Raw genomic sequence first — 21,798 nt, 5'->3', positions numbered from 1 at the left:
ATAACAAAAACAAAAAAAACTTGTAAGTCTGCATGCATGCATGGGGGAGGGGAGCAGGGAGGGAGAAGACAGCAGCATCTAGAAAGCTTGAGAGAGATCTAAACACATGGCTCAGTTCCCCACACAGCAAAGTTCTACTGCCATCTCCTGGCACTATGAGGTGTTCACAAGAGGCATGATCTACTCAGATTCCATACATCCCAGCAGCGCTCACAAGATGTTTACCTTTAAAAAGATTAGAATAAGACATAATTTTGCTTTTTTATTCAAAAGGATCATGTGCTTTACATCAGTTTGGTTTCGAAAAGACCCCAGGTCTTAAAACTAAAATACGACGACATTTTTTTTTTTTTTTTTTGCCAGAGTAACAGTTTCACACTGAAAAGCCTCAACATAAAAAAATTACCTTCAAAACCTATTGGGACATTCTCACATAAACTAGGATATTTCGCAAACAATCAAGTTCTTTCTTCAGTATTCAATCTTTTCAATTTCATCCATGTCTTCAGGGTCGAGTTGCTTGATGCTGCTATCTAAAAGAAAAGAACAGATGGGACCAGTCTTATCTCAGGGCACACCTGGAACTTCAACTCTGAATCTCCAAAGACAGCGACACCTTTGAAAGTGTAAGTTCCCTGCATACAGAGCCTCAGACGCATGAACACTAGGTAAGGAAAGGATGTGAACTAAAATAGCAACAAATGCACAAACATCAAGGTATTGCAAGACAGAAAAGGCCGAAGTGCAACCAAATGGGTGCAGGAATGTGGGAGGGGGAGAGGGACTAAGACTCCTCCACAGAGGTCATTTTCCAAGACCAGTGCTTTAGGAGCTTCCTGCAGCAACAGTGGACTTTAATGGTTCTTTCTCCACCCCCAGTCCCTCCACAGTTATCCTAACACAGGGCTGTCAACTAACTTTGCTGCAGAGTCCAAGTTAGTCTGCAAACCTTTTAAAATTACATTCCAAACTGCACAGCCATGCCTAAGTGCATTTCCCTGGGGAGAGTGGCCACTGCGACTCCCCACAAAGGTAAAGTACCTGTATCTTAAAAGGCAGGAGAATTAGAGTCATTCAAGTCTTCCCCTGCTCTCTCTGTAAGCTTTGGGGCACAGAGCCCAGGATGAGCAACGATTCACAAATACATGCGACAATTAATTCCACTAGATTTAAAAAAATTTCCCATTAACTACTACTTGGGAATGACTAACCCAACCATCTCCTATCAGGCTGTGAGTGAGCATCCCCTACTCCATGACTCCTGGTCCATCCTAACACCTCACCCCCCAGGGTTCAGGATGGGGACAGACACCATCACCGTCCATATCAGTGGGTCCTGTTCTGAAAGGTGCTAATACTTACTGAAGTGATCCTGGATCTTCAAAAGCAGGGGCAGCTTATCCACTTCGATCATGTTGAAGGCAAGGCCCTTTTTCCCAAAGCGCCCTGTTCGCCCTATGCGGTGAAGGTAGGTCTCGTAGTCCGGCTCTTCTGCTTGGTTTACAGGGAGATCAAAGTTCACAACGATTGTGACTTGCTTCACATCAATCCCTAGAAGAGGAAAGACACTGTAGGGAGCCGCAACCTTCTCCTTTTGTACACAGAGACTCAAGAACCACATTTGCTGAGGGAATTCTCATTCATTTCTAAATCAAACCTGGTTATACATAATTGAAATAGGTGCTTCGGTGAGGCAGTTTGCTTGCACAGTATGTGATGCAGGGTATGAGTGTCAATAAAGCTAATTCTACAGAATTCTAAGCATGGATAAAGAAAGTATATGTGCACGTGCATGCACCTGAGTGGGTGCGTGTGTGTGCATGCGCGTGCATGTACCAGCTGTGGGAAGGAGCTGGCACCAAGCCAACAGAGCCAACTCCCCATCCTTGACACCTGCTGTGCTGAGTTACCAGCAGCCCCCTTACTCCTAACAGGGACCCCGCTCCATTCCATTCCACAACCACTGATTTAGTCACGACTCTATCTCCTGCCTCAGCTGTTACAATTTCCATACTGGTCTCTCTTTGTTCTTCTACCCCTGGGATGGTCATCGTGGTGATGTCCAGAACACTTGTGTGCAGAACCCCAGTGCCCAAATTGACAGGAGAAAGGACAAGCATTTGAAGACTTCAAAGCCACCTAAAGTTTCCTCTCCCACTCCCGACTCACAAATCCAACGCTACCATCGCATGGTCTTGCCACTTTCCAACAAAACTATAAGTGCTCCCTGAACTGAACTGTTAACCTTCCTTCAAAGCCTTTCAAATCTGAGGTTTCCTAGGAAGACTTCTGCCATTGGCCAGTGCCTCCCTCCCCCAGCACTAACGAACTAGCTGTCTGGGGAAATCGGTGTCCCCTTGCACTGTGCTCTGCCTCTGGGGCTCTTTGTGCTCCTTCCTGCAGGGGCTGTGCTGCTCGGTGTGGTACCATTACCCTACGGGGTTACTGAAATTTATTCAAGAATTCAGTTCCTGAGTTGTCACAACAGCCACATTAAGTGCTCCACAGCCACATATAGATAGTGGTGACCAACTGGACAGCATGGCACAGAACATTCCCGTCACTGCAGAAAGCTCAACTGGACCACTGGTCGAGAGAGCCCAGAGTTGAGGCAGCAAATTCCTGAGGGGCATTTTTTTCAGGCTCCTCTTCGCTGAGCTCAGCCTGCACAGTGGGTGCTCAGCTCCATGTGCTCAACTGAGACTGAATTAGAGAACAAAACTTGAATATGGGGCCAAGACAGGATATAGGAGAGATGAAGACAGAAGGTTCTTCTCTTGAAAAAATAAAGATGTTTCTCCTCAATTGTCAACAGTTTTAAAAACACCTCAGAGATGGTCAATATTATGAATCATTCAGGAACACAAGTTAAAAAACCAAGTAGATACCACACGCACGGATTACAATGGTCAAAACTAAAGAGTGACATTACCAATTGTGAGCAAGGACTCAGAGCAACCAGAACTCTACCACATTGCTGGTGGAAATGAAAACATCTACCCAAGACCTATACATGAATGTTTATTAGTTTTATTCAAAATAATCCCCAAATGAATAATACAAATGTCCATGAACTAGGGAATGGATGAACTAATCACGATATACCTATAAATACTACTCAGCAATAAAAAGGAATGGGCTACTGAGAAATATAACATCACTGCTGAATTTAAAAGCATTCTGCAAAGTTGAAAAAGTCAAACACACATTATCTACTATATGATTTAATTTCTAAGACATTCTGGAAGGGACAAAAAAACAGAGACAGAAATCTGGTCAGCAGTTGCTGGGGTATGTGATAAAAGGAAGAGCTTGCAAAGGAGCACAAGAAAATTTTGGCAGGATGAAAATGAGAATTCTGTCTTTTGATTACCGTGAGGGTGATAGGAGTATATTTATCAAAACTCACTGCCCTTCATATGTCAAGAGTCAATTTTATCATATGTAAATTACATCTCAATAAATTTGACTTTATCACACACACGCACACACGCACACACGCACACATACCTCGAGCACAGACATTGGTTGTTATAAGAACTTTCTCTTTCCCATCCCGGAACCTCTGGATGATGGAAGCCCGCTGGTCCACCGTCAGCTCGCCACTCAGCAAGGACACCTGGTGGCCATCTTGCATCATCTCCACAGTTAACCACTTGGCATTTCGACGAGTCTAGAGGAAAAAAGTAAACCTGAGCAAAGCAACCCAAGTGAACGCAGTGTGCTTGCAAGGCTGCGTCTGCAGTGCTGCTGCACACAGGTGGGGCATGGGGAAGGCTGCAGAGTTTTTCCTCATATCTCCCCCAGTTCAGAGAAACCTGCAGCTGGCATGGCACACTCCCTCCACTACGCAGCTAAGGGTCACACCTTCTCGACCCGTTAAAGCTCTGGCTTCTCTGCCGTGAAACAGACATAAAAATGCTCTACCTGCTTCACATGGTAGTATGACAACAAAATGAGATAATAACAACACCACCAAGTACTTTCAGGTGCTTCGCGCTGCCAGGCATTCTGCAAAAATCTCTACTTGCATCATAGTCATTTGTTTTCACAACACTGACAAAGCAGTAACCTAAGTTCATTTAAAAACAAAACAAAACTCATAAAGATGTTAAATAATTTGCTCACAGCCAGTTCAGGGAGAGCCCAGCTTTCTTATTCTAGATATGTTCGCAGCACTGCCCATGTACCAGGCAGGTCACATAAAACATCAGGTAGCAAAAAATACCAAAAAAAAAACCTAAAATAGGGTGATAGTAACTGGGTGGCTGCTTTACTCACTATAAGTCAGGAATAATAGAAACCATTTTTAACTTGATAAAGGGTATCTGTAAAAACCCAGTAATAAGCAGCAACTAAAATGGGGAAGTGTTTGAATCAATCCCTCTCAGATAAGGGGGCCCTCCATGTAACAGCATACTGAAGTCTTTCTAAGTTTTACTCCTAAGATACAACAACTGCGAACTTCATCCGTACTCAGAGTTGCTCTGAAGACTGAACTACATAATGTGCATAGGACTGAATGTGGTGTCTGGCACTTGGTGCTTATTAGCACCGCTGTCCTCCCACCTCCACCTGCGGGGAATTTGGGGCACAAGAGACAGTGCTCAGCACAGTCACCTGGCAGAAGATGATGGCCTGACCGATGGTGATGCCGCCGTAAATGTTGCACAGAGCCTGGTATTTGTCTTTCCGGTTCTCGCACAACACATAATATTGTCGGATGTTGTTCAAGGTCAACTCCTCTTTACGTAACTTGATAACATTAGGGTCAGGAATGATGCGCTCCGCAAATTGCCACACAGAGTCCTCAAAGGTGGCTGAAAAGAGGAGCATCTGGCACTCAGAGGGTAAAGCTCTGTGGGAGAGAAGGGAGGAGGCCATCAGCTCATGGCTGTCCCATCACGCTCCTCAGAGGCACCCCCACTGCCAGCAGCTGCCCCTCACACACCTGCAGCAACAAATCACCCTCCTGTTTGCTCTCTCCTGCTGGCAAGAATTTGGAAGACTACCTAAACTGGACATGCATCTCACCAGCAAAGTTTAGATGTGTGCTCTGGGGGGAGGGGGGTGATGGGGGAGGGGAGGCAGGTTTGAGGTTTTCCCTGCTAATTTTCTCAGCAGAAGCAGAATCATGGAGTCAGGGGTGTTATTCTAGAGGTTTGTTGCAGTAACCATCTCACATGAAGTGAAATGAAAATGAAGAGAGTAGGAAGGCTAGTCCCTCTGTGGCAGCTGTAGTATTTCTTTGTAGGGCAAAAACAACAGCCACAACTGACAATTTGGAATAGAGAAGAACCTGAAAGTGGGAACTTCAGCAGTAAAGACAAAAGGAGCAGCAGACCCTGTAATTTCTCATGTCACAGGATGGAAATCTGGGAAGGATGAATGTGAAGATTACCTTTGGATACGAATGCTCTGATCTGAGAATCCTTGTGTGTCAATCATCACATCTGCCTCATCCAAGACAAACACTCGAATCTTAGCCAAATCTATTAATTTTCGCTTGAAACACCAATCTAGGACAGTCCCAGGAGTGCCGATTATAATCTGTTTGGTGATGTCGGTGCCTCTGGGAACTATACGAAAAGGGTTTAAAGGGCCTCTTTAAATCCAAACAATCTAAAGCCCACAATTCAGGGCAGAGAAACAGAGAACTCTTCAGCAAAAGGACACTTTGTAGTGATTTTCCAAGTTCAATCCCTGAGGACCACTGTGGTTTTGATTTTGCAGAGTTGAGAATAAATTTCCAAGTTTCTTGGTTTATGGTTAACAAGAGTGGTTCTACATACTTAATTCTGTCCCATGGTCATTTAAAAAAACCACCCTTCATCAATCCCACTGTCCCCCAGAAATTCTGGCATACCTGTGAAAAACCCACAAAAACCCCTTCCCTGGAGGAAAATAACCAAACTATCCATCCGAAGATTACTTCCAATAAATCATGAGACCGTATGCAGCTGGTCCAAAGAATGAGGTGGAGCTGTATGTGATGACATGCAAAGAGGTCTAACACATGTGTGTTTCTGAACAGTATTAAAAAAAAAAAAGCTCCCATTTTTGTAAGCAATGAAAACATATGGGCATTTGTATCTGTGTGAGCACATACACAAAAAGCAAACAGCAAAGATCTGTTAACACGGCTGCTGTTATCTTTGAAAAATAGGTTTCTGGAGGACAGGCAGAACTTTCACTTTTATCTTCTAATTTTGTTTTAAGGATTTTTTTTTTTTGCTATATATATATGTAATACTTGAACAAAAAATTAAACACATATGATACGTTGTTCTGTACAAACAACTGAGTCTCAAAAGCAAAAGTGTGGGATGTGCCCTGAGGCAGCCAACGTTCTCTGCGCCCCTATTATGTGGCAGGTCCTCTGCACAGTGCTTTATCTAGATCATTTCACTGAAAGCTAGAAACACTTCTGGACACAGGTGCTACTACCTCCCCCATCTTAGAACATGCCTGTTGGCAATGAAGATAAAACTGTCAGCCAGGACTGGCTTCTGGTACTTACTTCTATTCCCTCGAATGGCATACATCACTTGAACATCCACACAGAATTTTCCCATCCGTTCAACCACACGGCCAGTCTGCAGAGCCAGTTCATAAGTAGGAGCCAGGCAGAGGCACTGTGAGACAGAAAAGCGGGGAGGAGAAAGGTTCATACAAACCATCCTTTACATTTGAAACACAATTAAAATTTGTACAGGGACAATGCACAGAAATAAGATGGGACATTGTGATTAAGTTATTTTAAATTAAATACAATTTAGCAGCTGACAGATCTAATGCAAATGTTGAGATTTCGAGGGAGAAAGAGCAGACGGATGGAGAAATAGCTATCTTTTATATATTCCTCTCTAAGGCTTATGAAGAAACGGAGACTTTTTTGGTGGGGGAAGAATAGAATGGAAGGAGTCTGTGAATTAGAAAAAGAGGGAATACAAGGTGAAAGTCCCAGCACCGCTTGCCTGCAATCACAAGTCTATTTCCAGAACACTACCTGCTTGATCCATTCATCTTACAGAACTCTAGCTGAATATCCTCTCACACTCTCATTGATTATTTCCACCCCCCCAAAAAAAGGACAGCTGTTGATGAATGAAACTGGTGATATTTAACATATTCATGTCTTAATTAAGATCTGAGAGAAGAGGGGTAAACATATCTCAAAGTGCTAAAAATAGTTCCTACACACGTTTTCTACGTGCCCAGTTTTTCCCAAAGAATTTGTGTTTATATTAACACTTCCCCCCAAATATTTTTTAACTGAACTTGTCTAAAGAGAGCCCAATATTCCACATGCCTGGCATTAGTCAACCACACCACAGATTATCTTGCTGATCAGACTGCAGATTTCCTGGGAGAACAGAACGCTTGCTTTCCCTCACAGCATGGAGTGTACGCAGGACTCAGCATGACAGAAGAGTTGATGAGGACAGTTTGGAGGAAGTGGAAGAGATTACCAGATACTTCCCATAACTGGAAGGTGGACTAGGAGAATGGCAAGCTCGTGCCAGAGCTTCCTCAGTCTCTCCCTGACATGTGTGACCTTACACAGGACAATTTCCTCGCCAAGCCTCAAGCTTCCTCCTCTACAAAATGAATAAGGTGATCATGTAGTCCTGTAACTACAGAGTTATCAGTATTGCTTACTTTATGCCAGGCACAGTGCTAAAATGTACACTATTTCATTTAATAATCTTATAAGGCACATTCATGCATTCATTCATTCACTGCTTACTGAGCAGTTTCTATAAGCCAGGCATTGCACTAGGTGTTAGGACTCAAGGGTGAACAGAACAATGATCCTTGCCTTTATAAAGGGTATCTTTACAGAAAAGGAAATAGACTGGGAAAAGATTTACAAACTCATATAAGACATTCAGCTAGTAAGTAAGTGGAGAGGTTGAGCTTGGAATCAAACTATGATGAAACTTGTGCTCTCAATCACTGTCCCATCTGCTGTCCAAAAGTGCTAGGACTTTATGAAGAAATGTCTATTCTAAATATACTATCATAGTGATCATGCCATTGCAACATCATCATCAATCACTAAGTTATCACTGGCATTGCAAACTCTCCCTCTCTCTCTCTCAGCCCTTCCTTACCTGTGGAAACAATTCCAAGGCATTAACTCTGCTTAGCATTGCCAGCACAAACGCAGCTGTTTTTCCTGTTCCAGACTGGCTCTGGGCTATGAGATTTTGGGGTCTGTAAAAAAGAGGAGACCACTGGACATAAACTGAATATAAGATCCTGGGCATAAACTGAACAAGCAAGACTGAAAATAACCAAGTTAGAATACCACTACCCTGGAAACTCACGGATGTGCTAGCATCATAGGGAGAGCCATCTCTTGGATTTTGGATGGTCTATTAAAACCCATTGCATAGATCCCTTTTAGTAACTCTTCCTTTCTGTCAAACAAAACAAAACATGAAAAGCTCCGATTGGCCAGCAGTCTCAGAAATACAAACTTGAAAGGTACATTTCTAAATTAAACTACTTGGAAACGTCCAAATATTTAGAAATACATAGTTTGTATCTCAACTCCCAAACATACACAATCATGCCTGTACAAATGAGCCATTACAATAAATAATGCTATAAGCCTCGGCTAGGCAGTAATAAGAGTCTAACATTGGAACTTTCTGTTGCAACAAGCAAAAAAAGGAAAACATCTTGATAGATTATGCTCATTTGTTGGGGGAGTTTTCTTTTCCACATAAATAAAAAACTAATCAGATTCACTGTTTAATTCTTTTTACTAAATGACAAAATTTTAACAGCAATTTTCACAGAAGGCAATTTGATTGAGGTGATTCTCTAGGAACAGAGAGAGTCAGTATTTTGTAAACATATCTTTCCCGGAGTCTCCAGTTAAATGTTAGGAAATGGCTGGGGCATCGGGATTTTGGATTTTCCCCCTTCATAGCAAGTCCTCATCAGTATCTCTCCCTGTTAAAATTCATTTCCTTAATGTCAATTGATAAATCCCTAGGAAATGCAAACCAAATTGTTAAAGTTACTCATTTTAATATTATTCTGAAACAAAATATAATTAGCAAGGTTACAGTCTGTAACTTATCAAGAGTGGGCAGGGAAGATTTGGGTTGTCACTGTCCCTATGGTTATATTCTGGTATGGACAGTAGCAATATGGTTTCGCTCTCTGGCTTAGCTATCCCCCTTAGCACAACAGCATAAAACACTTTATCATCAAAGATGCTCTTAATTCTCTGGACTGCTCAGGTAGCTAGTGTTCCTCTCCGAGCTAGATTTTAACTGCATGCAAAATGCACACATCTCATTTTAATACATGCTTAGGACATGAAGAAGACCCTGATGTTTTTTATTATTAGCAAATGAGTTTGTTCTGTGCTATGCTTTCCAGCATTTTCCCATACGGAAAGTAAAAATACTCACAGCCGCAGCTCTTCAAATGTTTTCACCGAGTAGAGCGGAGAGCTGGGATCCTTTTGTAAGACTTCAACTCGGTGACTGGATTCTACTAAGGACTGCCGGATTAACTTGTTTAGGAGTGAATTAGCTGCCAAATCCACTAAAAAACAAGCAAGAATAAAAAAGGGGCTCTTGCAGGGGGGAAATCAAGATGTCCGGATGACATCTATTAAATTGCTCCCTCCCTTTCAGTGCTTGCATATATATGAAACAATTGCACCTACTCTCATCTTCTAAAAGAAGATTCTAGGAAAAAAGTCTAGAAAAAAACTTTTTCCACTAGCACCCAGTGTCTAATGCTCTGCTGCCACACCCTCTAATCTCAAGCAAGCCCGACATCAGCAGCAGCAGACCTAATTTTTCCTTATCAACTGAAAAATGTTAACCATGCTTGCATATTCAATCATTTCAACTTCCCCTAAACAAATAGTCCCCCCTTCTGACTTAGTATTTCTATTGACAGTCACTATAAAGAAAATCTCCTACCTACATCATCTTCATCATCTTCTTCCGTGTTGTTAATAGAATCATCTAAAAATATGGGAAGAGAAACAAGAAAAGATGAAAGCCGAGCAGCGGTATAAAGTGTATTACCCCACTTTCTCTTGCCACTGTACGGTGCTCTCAGACAGGAAGGTAGTGGAGAGTCCTGAATGTGAAAATAAGGGAGCCAAAGATACTTCAGTTGTTAGGGAAGGGAGGAAAACAACGCATTCTAATTACCAGAGGTCACCTGCTGCACCCTAATAGCACTCACCTGCGTTTGGGACTGTAGTACTCTTAATACCCCGAAGGTTCTTCCGGGGGTGGATGAGGTTTGAAAACTATTGAAAGACACAAATGTCAAGCAATATTAAGAAGCGAGCCATCAGCAGCCCGGGGCTCTCCTAACAGGGGCAGGGAGGGATGCAGGAAAGACCACCTGAACACTGTTTGCTTTGCAAGAATAGGTCTCCTGTAGGAACTAAAACTGCGGGAGCCTTTCCGCGTCCCCGGTACGTGAAGCTCCTCTTTATGAGGCCTCAAGACTAAATGCCGCAGTCCTTAAGGGTCACAGCACGAACAAGGGATGGAGGCCAGTAAAGCGCTTTGGTAGATAAAAAGGAAGCTGGCCAAGGCGAAAGATCAAATTGGGAGAGTAGAAAACTCGGGGTTCTACTTGGGGCTACGAACTGCTTTCCCTCCCGGGCATTCAGGTGTCTTCACTTCGCCCTTTCAAACCCAAGAGCTCTCCCCCGGTCTCCTTACCCGTGGCCCTCTTCCAAATCCTTGCCACATCTCCCCTCCGCCATTTGACACCCCACTCCACAGGCTAGCGGGGCTCCCCCTCCCCGCCCCAGCAAATTCCCCTCAGGGAGTGCGATTCTAGCCCCCGCCCCTCGGCCCTCCCCGCCTCGGTGGCGGTTACGTGGCTGTTCAGCCGCTCGCTCTCCGCCGCCCCAGCGTCGCCAGCCCAAAGTAACGACGCCATAGCTGCGGCCGCTGCTCCCGCCCCCGGCACGTGCGTCCACGGCAGGCGCGAGGCAGGGCGCGGCCCGGCGGCGGCCAATCGGCTTCCTCAGGGGGCAGGCCCGCGCCCCGCGACCACCGCGGCCTGGCGCGCAGGCGCCTGAGGGGAGGGCGGCGGAGGGGGGGTCGGGGGACGGGGGAGTTGTGTTGATGCCACAGGGTTCTGCTTGGCCAGCCCCCCACTGCTCCAGGTGTTCGAAACCCAGGTGAGGGCGCTGTGGTAGTGGGCGTTCGCCGGCTGGCGGACTGGGGCTAAGCCAACAACGGCTTGGGGCTGGAAGCTGCAGAGATCTTCCTAGTGATCCGGGAGTCCTGACTCTCTCATTCCACCGTCCCACCAGCTATTCTCCGGGTGGTGAGGGTGCAGTTCCTCTCCTCTCTTCAAGTTCGGGTGCCCGAGTTGCTCCCGAAATTCCGCTTCTACACTGCAAGGTAGCAGGAAGGCAGCTAATTGCATAGGATGTTGGCGGTCAGAGTGGGTGAGTTACCTACAAATGTATTCGGAATAGAAAGATGCGTAGAGGACGTTTTCAAGTTCTATGTCCCTATTCCTAGATAATTGTGATGTTGCCACAGTTGCACATACCGACTTTACTTTTAATTCTGGTGTGTGCCCCTTGTTAGAGCCACACTGAAAAAAAATGTTTTCCTTGCTGTGCAACCTCCATTTCCTTCCTCCACGTGCATAATCCGGGAGAAGTTCTTCGTGCTTCTGACTGCTAAGTTTGGAAAAGGAACCAGGTGTTTTCAGTTTTCTGACTGCAATCCTTATATATCAGTGCCGCCGGAAAACCTCACAAAAGCCTAATCAAGATCTCTCCGTGGTGCTGAAGCAACCGCCCCAGTTCTGTTTCGTCAATCGCAGGCACCTCAATCTTTTGTTTTCAGGTTAGCACATTCTTTTCGGTCTTGATATGTGGATTCCAAAGGTAAATGTTTTCTCTCTTAATGGTGCCTTTCTACTAAATTAAATAGGTGTAAAATCGGGCCAGTTTTTTTAACCTTAGTTTCCCTTTAAGGATGGCAGACGTTAGAAAAATTACCACTTTTCTATTATTTTATTGCACTAAAATTCATTCTATCTTTTATTTTTGTACTGCCACAGGCCCCAGATTCTACCTTGTTGCAAGTGGAGAAATGGTGGACACACAAACACGCACACACACACTCACCCACGCGCAAGCACCCGGCCTCCCGGCTCTTAGAACTACATTTCCCACAAAGGTGTACTACATCTCCCATGAGCCCTCGGGCGCGCGCAGACGACGCAAAGCGACAGCTTCCTGTGTCGCGAAAAGTTGCGTGGCTGACTACCGGAAGGTAAGTGTGGGGGTCGTGGGCGCGTTATTTTTTAGATTCTACAAAGAACAGGCGAGTGGATAAACAGCGAGACGGTTCTTTCTCTCTCTTTCATCCCACCCCTTTTCACCATTCTCTGTTCTTTTCAGAAAGCACAGGAATGGAACCTCTTAAGACCATGTGTTTCTGTCTGGTGCTTCTTGGAACTGGTTCCTGGCAGGAGCTCGCAGTAGGGAGTATTTAAATTCGATTCATAGAGGATCCCTGGCTGTGGGTTTGTTTCTGCTACCTCCAAATTAGTTTGCTTATAAAACTAAATTCTAGTAGAGGTCAGGATCTCAGTAGTATGGGCAGTGGGAAGGAGGGGTGGCGACATTTTTCAAATTGTTTGGGGGCTTGCTTTCTATATTAGTGATCATTGTGTCTGTCTCCCCGTCCTTTGGATAACATTCTGGAGTTCGAAATAAAGTCTGTCGTAGGGAATGCTCGTTCTAGTGTTCCAGTGGTCCCTGCTACTTTCGAGACCAAAACCCATTAACTTCAAAAGCTGAATTGCAACTCTAACGATGGGTAAATAGGCAGCCCCTTCCATGTTTGCTAGAGAACCATTGTACTTCACCCCAGAATGGTGTGGTGTGCTTGTGAAAGCACTGTAAAGTATGTGATGCAAATGAGTGATGTAGCCAAAACTCTTGAGTTCAAGAGTTTTGAACTCAAGCCCTTTTTTCCACAAAATTTTATTACCCACTTAGCCCCTCTGGGCTACTAGTTTTTTGGTTAAATAGGAGTTCAACTAAATAAGGAAACTGATTTGACATTAGTATACTGAGACCCATATAAATACACGTAAACCACAAGAGTTTCGCTGTAATTCGCATGTAAAAAACACATGTGGTTTTCAACTTAAAAAATAGAAAATTAAAAAAAAAACAAAACTGCCTTTAGCCCCACCATTGTTAGGTTTATCATTCCTTGTTACTTGTATTTATTGGGTGTGTTATGCAACGTTTCACTTGCATTTTCCTGTTTCCCGATTCCCAATGATTAATATTCTAGTGTCTTTAACCACTTCACTATTGGAGTTTAATTTGCAATGAATATAGCCTATGTGTCTTCTTTCCGTGATAAATGCCTTGCAGTGGAACTGAGCAAATGAGTGATGTAGCCTAAATATTATGTAGAAAATTTAGCAGATACTATTAAGGTCACTCAGTTTCATGTTACGCAGCTGTTTTTCCTTGAACAAGCAAACTTTCTGCTGTCACTATTATAGCTTCAAACACTAAAACTGAGAACGTCCAGATTTTAGATGTTCCTCATTGGATTAGAAGCAAGGTCCAATTTAAAGTGAGCAGATTAACTTTGAGTCTGTACTCAAATAGGACTGATTCATTTTGGTATTGATCGCTGCATCTGATTCCAGATTTTTGTAGTTTGAAGTTCTGTTGCAGAGTAGGAATAACTTTCAACCAACATGCACAATTTCTAGAAAATATGTGAAATTATGAAGTTATTGCAGAAGTACCAGCTAAATGGCAAAATATTACTGAAAATAATTCTGAAACCATGGATTAAAATACTGTATATCTACTTAAAAACATTCGAAAGATTTTGGATTTATTATATTCTTTCAGTATCTGTGCTGTTACCTTTCTTTAGTTAGTGAGGTATAAAGAACAGGTTTGTTCCTTTGGCTTTTGTTCTTTAGGTGGTCAGAGTATGGAGAGGAGTATGATTGAAGCAGAATCATAAGCCAGTTTTGATATCAGCATACCATGAGAAGTATTTAAGTTAAAATAAGGTCAAGTCTATGAATTTCCAAAATCCTTTAATAAGCTTAATGCCCAGCAACTTTAAAAACACACTAATAAAAACAGCAACTCACACTGGCCAAGGTAAAAAGGTTACAGAACACAAACAGTACTTAGTGATTTTGCTTACTAATTTGGCAAATTTTAATAGTTCTATTTTCTCTGGCATTTCTCTTGCAATTGCTGGATTTGAGAGTGGCTATTGGAAGTTGAGGTATCTGATACCAATGTGACATATACCTACGAAAAACCAACGATGAGTGAAGTCTTTATAATGTTCCATAGGCTTCTGAGTTGTTTCTATTTAAATAAAAGGTGAGATATAAGGAATCAGTTTACCCCAAACAAAACTGTGAGAGACAGGTTTAGGGAAAAGGAAAAAAAAAAAGACTTAAGAAGGAGAAAGAGGAAAGGGAAGCTTCCTGGGCATCACACCATTTGCAAGGTCACAACGAACACCCCATCGAAGTGCAGATCTTTTCTTCTCAGTTGGTACTAGATAATTGTTTGGAACATATATGTGATGAGGCTTCAGTTGGGGTTCTCGACAAAGCATCTGCTCTCGGACACCCCAACGTAATTCCTTCCTATGATCTTCACCAGGTAACCGCATTGAGTCCCAGTCTCGTTTGTACTCAAAGTATCGGGCTACCCGGTCTACCTTGCCCCGATTCCGGCTTAATTGGTCCAGCCTTGGGAGAATAAAAGACTTGGGTCGGCTGGCAACAATCAGGTCTTGTTCATAAGCCGGGGGGCCCATGCCTTCTCTTTGTAGATAGCAAATGAGCTGATCTTGAGAAATTCCTTGGTATTCACGTGGTAGGTGAAATTTTTGTGAATTATCAACTGGGGATTCCCTGTCTTCCTGGAAATGCAGACTCATCAGCCTTTGTCTTAAGTCCCAGAGATCCATATCACTTTCTGTACCAGACTCTGATTCACTCATAATCGACTCGTCAGTCACTAATACTTCCCCACCTGGCTTCCTACGCAACACCTTTCTCTTCATCACTGGCTTTCGGAGTCTGTGGGAAGACTCTGAGACTGTTTCTGAAGTGACAGTACTCTCCACGTGTGGGTACTGTGGTTGCACATGAAGAGCACACTGTGTCCCAGGGGTTACTGAAGCTTTACTGTAGGGATCATATTGGATAGACTGGGCTTCTCTCCTGACATCTCCCTCACCCTGCCCTGCACAAATACGAGTAAAAGCTGTAGCAGCTGCTAACATTCGTTCTTCTTGATCCATATTGGCCCATTTTTGTCCATCAGGCCCCAAGAGTTCTTCCATTGCTTCCCCTATACTGTAGGACCTTCTGCAAGAGAAAAACAAGGGTCAGTTTTCTGATAACAAGTTCCCAGCTCATAAATTGCTCATTCCTTTGTCTATTACTTTATAGCAGTGAAAGAGAATGGGCAAAGCAATCACAAGTACAACAGTTATATAGTACAGGTTAGCATGGGAACAGTATGGAGGTGCATTAAATCAGCTCTAAGGAATCTATTACCTGATTTCATTTCCACTCTCTTCTTATTCACTCCCACTTTGTACTGCCTGGCTGTTCTTCCCACCTCTAGTAGCTCCTAGGAGGAGCTACTGACAGAAGAGTTCTGACATAAGAAAAGCTTGAGACTGTATGATACGAGGTATACTGCTTAATGTATAGTATTGCTTCTACTTAAGGGGACATTTTTTTTGTATCTGGCATTGTTCTGTGTGCTTTTACATTTATTCAAATAATCTGGCATTGTTCTGTGTGCTTTTACATTTATTCAAATAATCCCCACAATCATGGGCAGAGACTCTTATCTCCTCTTCACAGAGTATAGTAATATGAGGCACAGAAAGGTTAAATAACTTATTCAAGGGTAAACAACTAATAAGTGGGATAGTTGGAATTCTAACTCAGGCAGTCTGGCTCTAGCATTAATAATTTATTCCATAAATAATACAAAAGCAGTATTTTCCTATCACACCCACATGTATATATATGTGTGCAAACACTCCTATGCTTAAGTAATCTTAACATATCTTCAGTTGCCAAGTATGTTTATTCCAATGCCCTATCACTGAAAGGACTTTAGTACCCACATCAACCAACCAATACCTAAAGCTATTTACTGAAGTCAATCTAAGATAGGTATCTACTGCCTACTATTTCCTGTGTCCCTACTATTTTTCTTTAACTGAAGAATTAACATGTGCATGCTGATTTTAAACACTCTTAAAGGCAGCTTCTCATAATTTCCCTAGTAATTTTTATATTCATATATACATTTTTTATACTAGAAAATCATATTACAACTTTTCTGAACTTTCAAGATTGTCTTGATGATCCAACTACATCAGCACCAGTAGAACTGTGCTGTCCTCATATTACTGAAAAATCCCAGTAACTTTGATACTGACATCTTAACTACAACATGCATTTTGACTCTTGTGACTGTTAGAGGTACACAAATCTTATCAGGACATGCATTAAATTTGAATTTCAAAGGATCATGATGCATAGTTACCTTCTCTGTGCCATCAAAACTACTTAAGCAGGAAAATCTCGTCTCCAGGTTCTACTTCCAATATGAAGTACAATCACAGCTTCTTCAATTAGGCTAGCTTCTTACCGCACCACCTTTAAGACAGAACTGAGTATTGGATGATGGAACAAAGAAAGCCACTAATTTTATCTGAAATACTGGAAAGCATTAAAAATAGCAGATTTATTCCATGTAGAGATTATTATTTTTAAAATTGGGCAAATAGTCAAAAAGATGTCAATCATCTATCTAATGAAGACTAGAAAAATTAAGTCTAAATTTCCCCCAAATTGTGATTATTGTGATTACTTAAAAGAAATTTTGGCAATGCTGGCATAGGTGAGTATTTTTTGATGCCATTTTTCTGTTTCCTATAAGTTGGCCAGATTGGATAGCAAACAATACATGGTCAACCCAAAATGCTAAGGTTATTTTTGCATCCCTGAGCAGAGGCATTAAATATTAGATACTATTGGAACATAATGGAATGATAGTGACATCACCAAAGAAATCAACACTGAAACTTGAATACTTTCACTCTTTTCAGGTGGCGTGGACCTGTATGGATTGTTTATTCTTATGGTGGTCTTATCATGGCTGAAAATGACACAGACAAAATCCAGATTGCGAAGCTCCTAAAAAGAGTACAAGAACTGGAGAAGGAGGTACAAAGACTTAAAGAAGAACAAGCCAACAACAAGGACTCAAACACCAGAGAAAATTCCTCAGGAACTAGAAAAGCTAAGCGTTCATTTGATTACAGTGCTCATGGTCGAAGACATATAGCCCTAAAGATAGCCTATCTGGGCTGGGGATACCAAGGCTTTGCCAGTCAGGAAAACACAAGCAATACAATTGAAGAGAAACTGTTTGAGGCTCTAACTAAGACTCGTCTAGTAGAAAGCAGACAGACATCTAACTATCACCGGTGTGGGCGAACAGACAAAGGAGTTAGTGCCTTTGGACAGGTAAGAGTCAGTAGTATACTGTTTCCAAAGCAACAGGTATTCTCAGTGTATATTCTGAGAATTATTTGTGTCTCTAAAATATAGTCTCTCTTAATTCCACAGGTGATTTCTCTTGACCTTCGTTCTCACTTTCCAAAGGACAAGGATTCAGAGACTTTTAATTTAAAAGATGAAATTGCTAAAGAGATCCGTTACACCCACATTCTCAATCGAGTGCTCCCTCCAGACATCCGTGTACTGGCCTGGGCCCCTGTAGAGCCTAGCTTCAGTGCTAGGTTCAGTTGTCTTGAAAGGACTTACCGCTATTTTTTCCCTCATGCTGATTTAGATATTGTAACCATGAATTACGCGGCTCAGAAGTATGTTGGGACCCATGATTTCAGGAACTTATGTAAAATGGATGTAGCCAATGGAGTGACTAATTTTCAGAGAACTATTCTGTCTGCTCAAGTACAGCGAGTGGGTCAGAATCTGAGTGAGGAGAGATGGCAAGAGCCTTTCCAGTTATGTCAGTTTGAAGTGATTGGCCAGGCATTCCTTTATCATCAAGTCCGCTGTATGATGGCTATCCTTTTTCTGATTGGCCAAGGATTGGAAAAGCCTGAGATTATTGATGAGCTACTGAACATAGAGAAAAATCCCCAGAAACCTCAATATAGGTAAGTTAAAAGAACCCCCCCCCTTAAAAAATAAAACCACATAAAAACAAACAGCTATTGCTCCTGGCATGCATGCATGCATGCATGCATATATATATATATATATATATATATATATATACTACTTTTAATATGAGTTTTTCCTCTCTCCCCTCCCCCCGCAACGGGGAGGAAACTTAGGGAAAGTTCTTAGTCTATATGACTAAGTCATTGATTCTGTCTTTATGCAGCTTTTTATCTAACTTGTACAATGTTATAAACAGGCAGGAGGCAGTGTATCCTTTAATTTTCTCACTGTTCTATCCCATTAGTAAGGAAATGGATATTTGTAAAAGGCCCTGTAAATAAAAGAGCATTCATTTTTACATCCTTTTTCCCGTAACTTGTACTAAGAGTTACTTTGTTAGTTTCTGGTGAACTTAAAAAAAAAAGCATTCAAACTATTCACATTAAATCTTGCTAACTTTTTATTACATAGTAGTCGTATTGCTGTACTTTTGAATTTTTCCTAATTTTTAGTTTCTGAAATGGTAGGAAAGGCATAAAGAATAGTCAGATTTTTCTTTTGAGAGAAGTCTGAAGTCAGATAGACCAGTAATTCATTCCTAAGTAATGAAATCTAGTTTTTACTTCTTTCTATACAAAATTGACAAGCTTAGAAAAAATACCACCAGCTGTTTTTCATTTTATGGCAGTGTAAAAGAGCCAAGTCAACTCACTTCTAGGTGATTTCTTACCACCGAAATTTACCCTAATTAGATTAGCCAAAACAGTTCTTAGTTTGCTGCCTTTTTCTTTTGTTAATTATAAGGTTGTTCAAGGTTAGGGATTGTGTTGTATTTTCAAATGTTTATTGAAACATTATAAACATTTTTTGCCCTCTTTTTAATCCAACTGTTTTCAAAAATCTGTTGAATGGCTGTTATGTATTCTCTGTTTCTTCTCTTTCTCTAGTATGGCTGTAGAATTCCCTCTAGTATTGTATGACTGTAAATTTGAAAATATCAAGTGGATCTATGACCGGGAGGTTCAGGAGTTCAATGTTATCCACCTTCAACAACTCTGGGCTAACCACGCTGTTAAAACTCACATGTTGTATAGTATGCTACAAGGACTGGACTCTGTTGCAGTACCCTGTGAGACAGGTAGGACAGAGAACTTTAAGGGTAAAATTATCAACCAGAACCAAAATTATACAAGGGTTATGGGTAAATTACTTTTTGTTTGGAGGTGGTTATATTGTGGTTAAAGTATCTTATGTAATGCTTGGTTACAGGACCAAAGATGGATGGAGTGATAGAATGGAGAAATGTTAAGCCCTCTGTCATAAAGCAGACCAGTGCCTTTGTAGAAGGAGTGAAAACGCGCACATATAAGCCCCTAATGGATCGTCCTAAATGCCAAGGATTAGAATCCAGGATCCAGCATTTTGTACGCAGGGGACGCATTGAGCACCCCCATTCATTCCATGAAGAAGAAACAGAACTCAGAAAGGACTGTAATGACATCGTAGAGGAAGAAAATACTATTTTGGAGAAACCAACAAAGAGAGTCTGTGTTGACACAGAAATTAAAAGCATCATTTAACCATAGAAAACTCACCTGGATTTTGGAGGCAACAACTAGCTAGTGGTAGGTGGTTAAAAAGGAAATACAAAAAAATACATATATTTACTGAGGGAAGTCCTTGCTTGAAGAAGGAAGAGATCATTCTCTCATTCTTGTCCAAATTGACGAGATGGAAAAAGCAAAAAGTAATCATGAAAGTGGAGATGTATTTATGTATACCTGAAACCTGTGTTCAAATTCATTAAAGCCTGATCCTGTGTCTAATTTGTTGTGCTGTCCATTTTAAACACAAATGAGATGTCACCACTCATCTGAATTTTCATAGTTTTGCTGATAAGTATCTTATTTTCTAAAACAAATTAAAAATTTGAAATCTAGTCAGTTAAATATTTGATAATTGGTTTAGTGCCTGGCACATACTACCTAAAGTGACCTAACTGATAAAGCAGTTATCTCTGTTGTGTATTTTTTTACAACCTTTTACAAATGTAAAAATTTCTTAGCTAATAAGCCATATAAAAACATGTAATTTATCAACGCTGGACTAGTGACTTAAGGAAAGTTCTTATAAACAGGAATTGCAGAGGGCCTCCCCTGGTGGCACAGTGGTTGAGCACTGGGTTGCGAGGCTGTCCGCAGCTTCTGTAGCACCAGTATGATCCCCGGCCACCGGCGAGAGGGTCCCACAAAAAAACAAAAAAAAAAAAACAGGAATTGCAGAACAAGTGGGAGCCAGTAAAGTGGGGCTAAAGAACCAGAGTTTTATGGGTCTAAGGAAAAAGATGTAGTTTGCACAAAGGGTTAAAAGGGTTAGAGATTGAAGCATTTGCACTCAGGTATTGTAAAATAAAACAGTATAGCTTGAGAGTGATAAGAATATAGCTTAGGAAGGTAAGCAAGGGCCATTTTGTAAAGCCTTGAAAAAACTTAGCTTTTTACCTTGAAAGGACACGGAACAAAATTTTCTGAAAATTTAAAAGCCACAATTGTGTAGCAAAAATATTGCTCTGGGTGTACTGTGGATTAGAAGAGGGAAGATGGTGGGGTCAACTAGGAAGCTGTTGGGAGTAGTCAAGGATATAGATTATCAAAGATGGCTTAGACTGGATTTGTAGTAAGAGGACTAGAGAGAAGTGAATGAATTTGAGATTAGGAAGCAAGCTTTGTGGTTGAATAAATGTGAGGTTCTGAAGCAGGGAGCCTTTCAAGATACCTCCTAGCTTTCAGATGTAAGCACATTTGAGGCACACATAGGAAAATGAGACAGAGCTTTGACTGTTCTCAAAGTTGATAAGTGACCCTCAAAATATTACTTATAAATACCAATATTATTCAAAAGAGCTCAAAATCCTTACATAGTAACATTATCCTTTATAACAAAAATATTAAGTATCAAAGTAAATGAACTCAGATATTCTGCCTCATAATAACATGGGGGGGGTGGGGAAAGGATTGGGGTCAAAATCGGGGTTGCAATTGTATGGGGAATATAAAAATAAAAAAATAAGTAAAAAAAAATAACATTATTGCCTGAAGAGGGTATTATTCACATTGATGCCACAATAATACGCAATGTTTACAAGATCTAAAGTTTTATTTATAACCAACAAATAGTTTGTTCCTCTGCCGTAAACTGTAGGTATACAAAATCTGGTTTATATACTCAAGCTGCGAGCTAACATATGACACAGGACAATGAGAAACAACCCTAATGATAAACTGATGCTGCATAAGTAATACAGAAGCTTAGTAATGGGTAGACTGTGGAAATAAGACTTCAAAGAGTTCCAGATTTAGAAGGTAAAACAGTTTAAGAAAAGAGAGGTGATCTTGTAATACTGATGAATAATAACTTTTACGGTCTAGCAGAGTAGGAATAAAACCACCATTTTAGAGTTGGGGATATAGAAGTAAAATTTAGATTTATTTTAAATTGCCAATTAATATGATCCAGCTCTTCTGGAATTTGAACCATATT

The 21,798-nt window shown here is 41.5% G+C and overlaps 3 protein-coding genes across 4 annotated transcripts; 1 reads left to right on the top strand and 2 right to left on the bottom strand.

The window, feature by feature from the left end:
* Positions 1-471: 471 nt before the first annotated feature.
* DDX25 (DEAD-box helicase 25) lies at positions 472-11,005 on the bottom strand (the record flags this gene model as incomplete). 2 transcript variants are annotated; one of them, XM_084249451.1, is made up of 12 exons in its annotated part: positions 472-533; positions 1,363-1,551; positions 3,511-3,673; positions 4,621-4,858; positions 5,402-5,579; positions 6,521-6,635; positions 8,118-8,220; positions 8,334-8,426; positions 9,435-9,570; positions 9,957-10,001; positions 10,228-10,294; positions 10,801-11,005. In XM_084249451.1, 12 exons carry the CDS (start codon positions 10,939-10,941, stop codon positions 472-474), a joined length of 1,530 nt encoding a protein of 509 aa, XP_084105577.1. The 2 variants fall into 2 exon arrangements, with proteins under 2 accessions (XP_084105577.1, XP_084105578.1); XM_084249452.1 differs by having other exon boundaries at positions 10,879-10,941.
* A 3,419-nt stretch (positions 11,006-14,424) lies between these two features.
* Positions 14,425-15,401, bottom strand: HYLS1 (HYLS1 centriolar and ciliogenesis associated). The gene has a single exon (XM_084248690.1). The coding sequence runs from the start codon at positions 15,378-15,380 to the stop codon at positions 14,481-14,483; it is 900 nt and encodes a 299-aa protein (XP_084104816.1). The 5' UTR covers positions 15,381-15,401; the 3' UTR covers positions 14,425-14,480.
* Positions 15,402-17,217: 1,816 nt separating this feature from the next.
* PUS3 (pseudouridine synthase 3) lies at positions 17,218-19,838 on the top strand (the record flags this gene model as incomplete). Its single annotated transcript, XM_084248689.1, has 4 exons — positions 17,218-17,592; positions 17,695-18,251; positions 19,206-19,396; positions 19,528-19,838. 4 exons carry the CDS (start codon positions 17,218-17,220, stop codon positions 19,836-19,838), a joined length of 1,434 nt encoding a protein of 477 aa, XP_084104815.1.
* Positions 19,839-21,798: the final 1,960 nt, after the last annotated feature.

This window comes from Talpa europaea, assembly GCF_964194135.1.
Source record: "Talpa europaea genome assembly, chromosome: 12".
Taxonomy (NCBI): Eukaryota; Metazoa; Chordata; class Mammalia; order Eulipotyphla; family Talpidae; genus Talpa; species Talpa europaea.
The sequence above is the reverse complement of the archived record's forward strand: the minus strand, read 5'-3'. Positions and strand labels throughout refer to the sequence as shown.

Excerpts from the sequence above, each read along its gene's own strand:
- HYLS1 (XM_084248690.1), bottom strand. The coding sequence starts at position 15,380 with ATGGAAGAACTCTTGGGGCCTGATGGACAAAAATGGGCCAATATGGAT.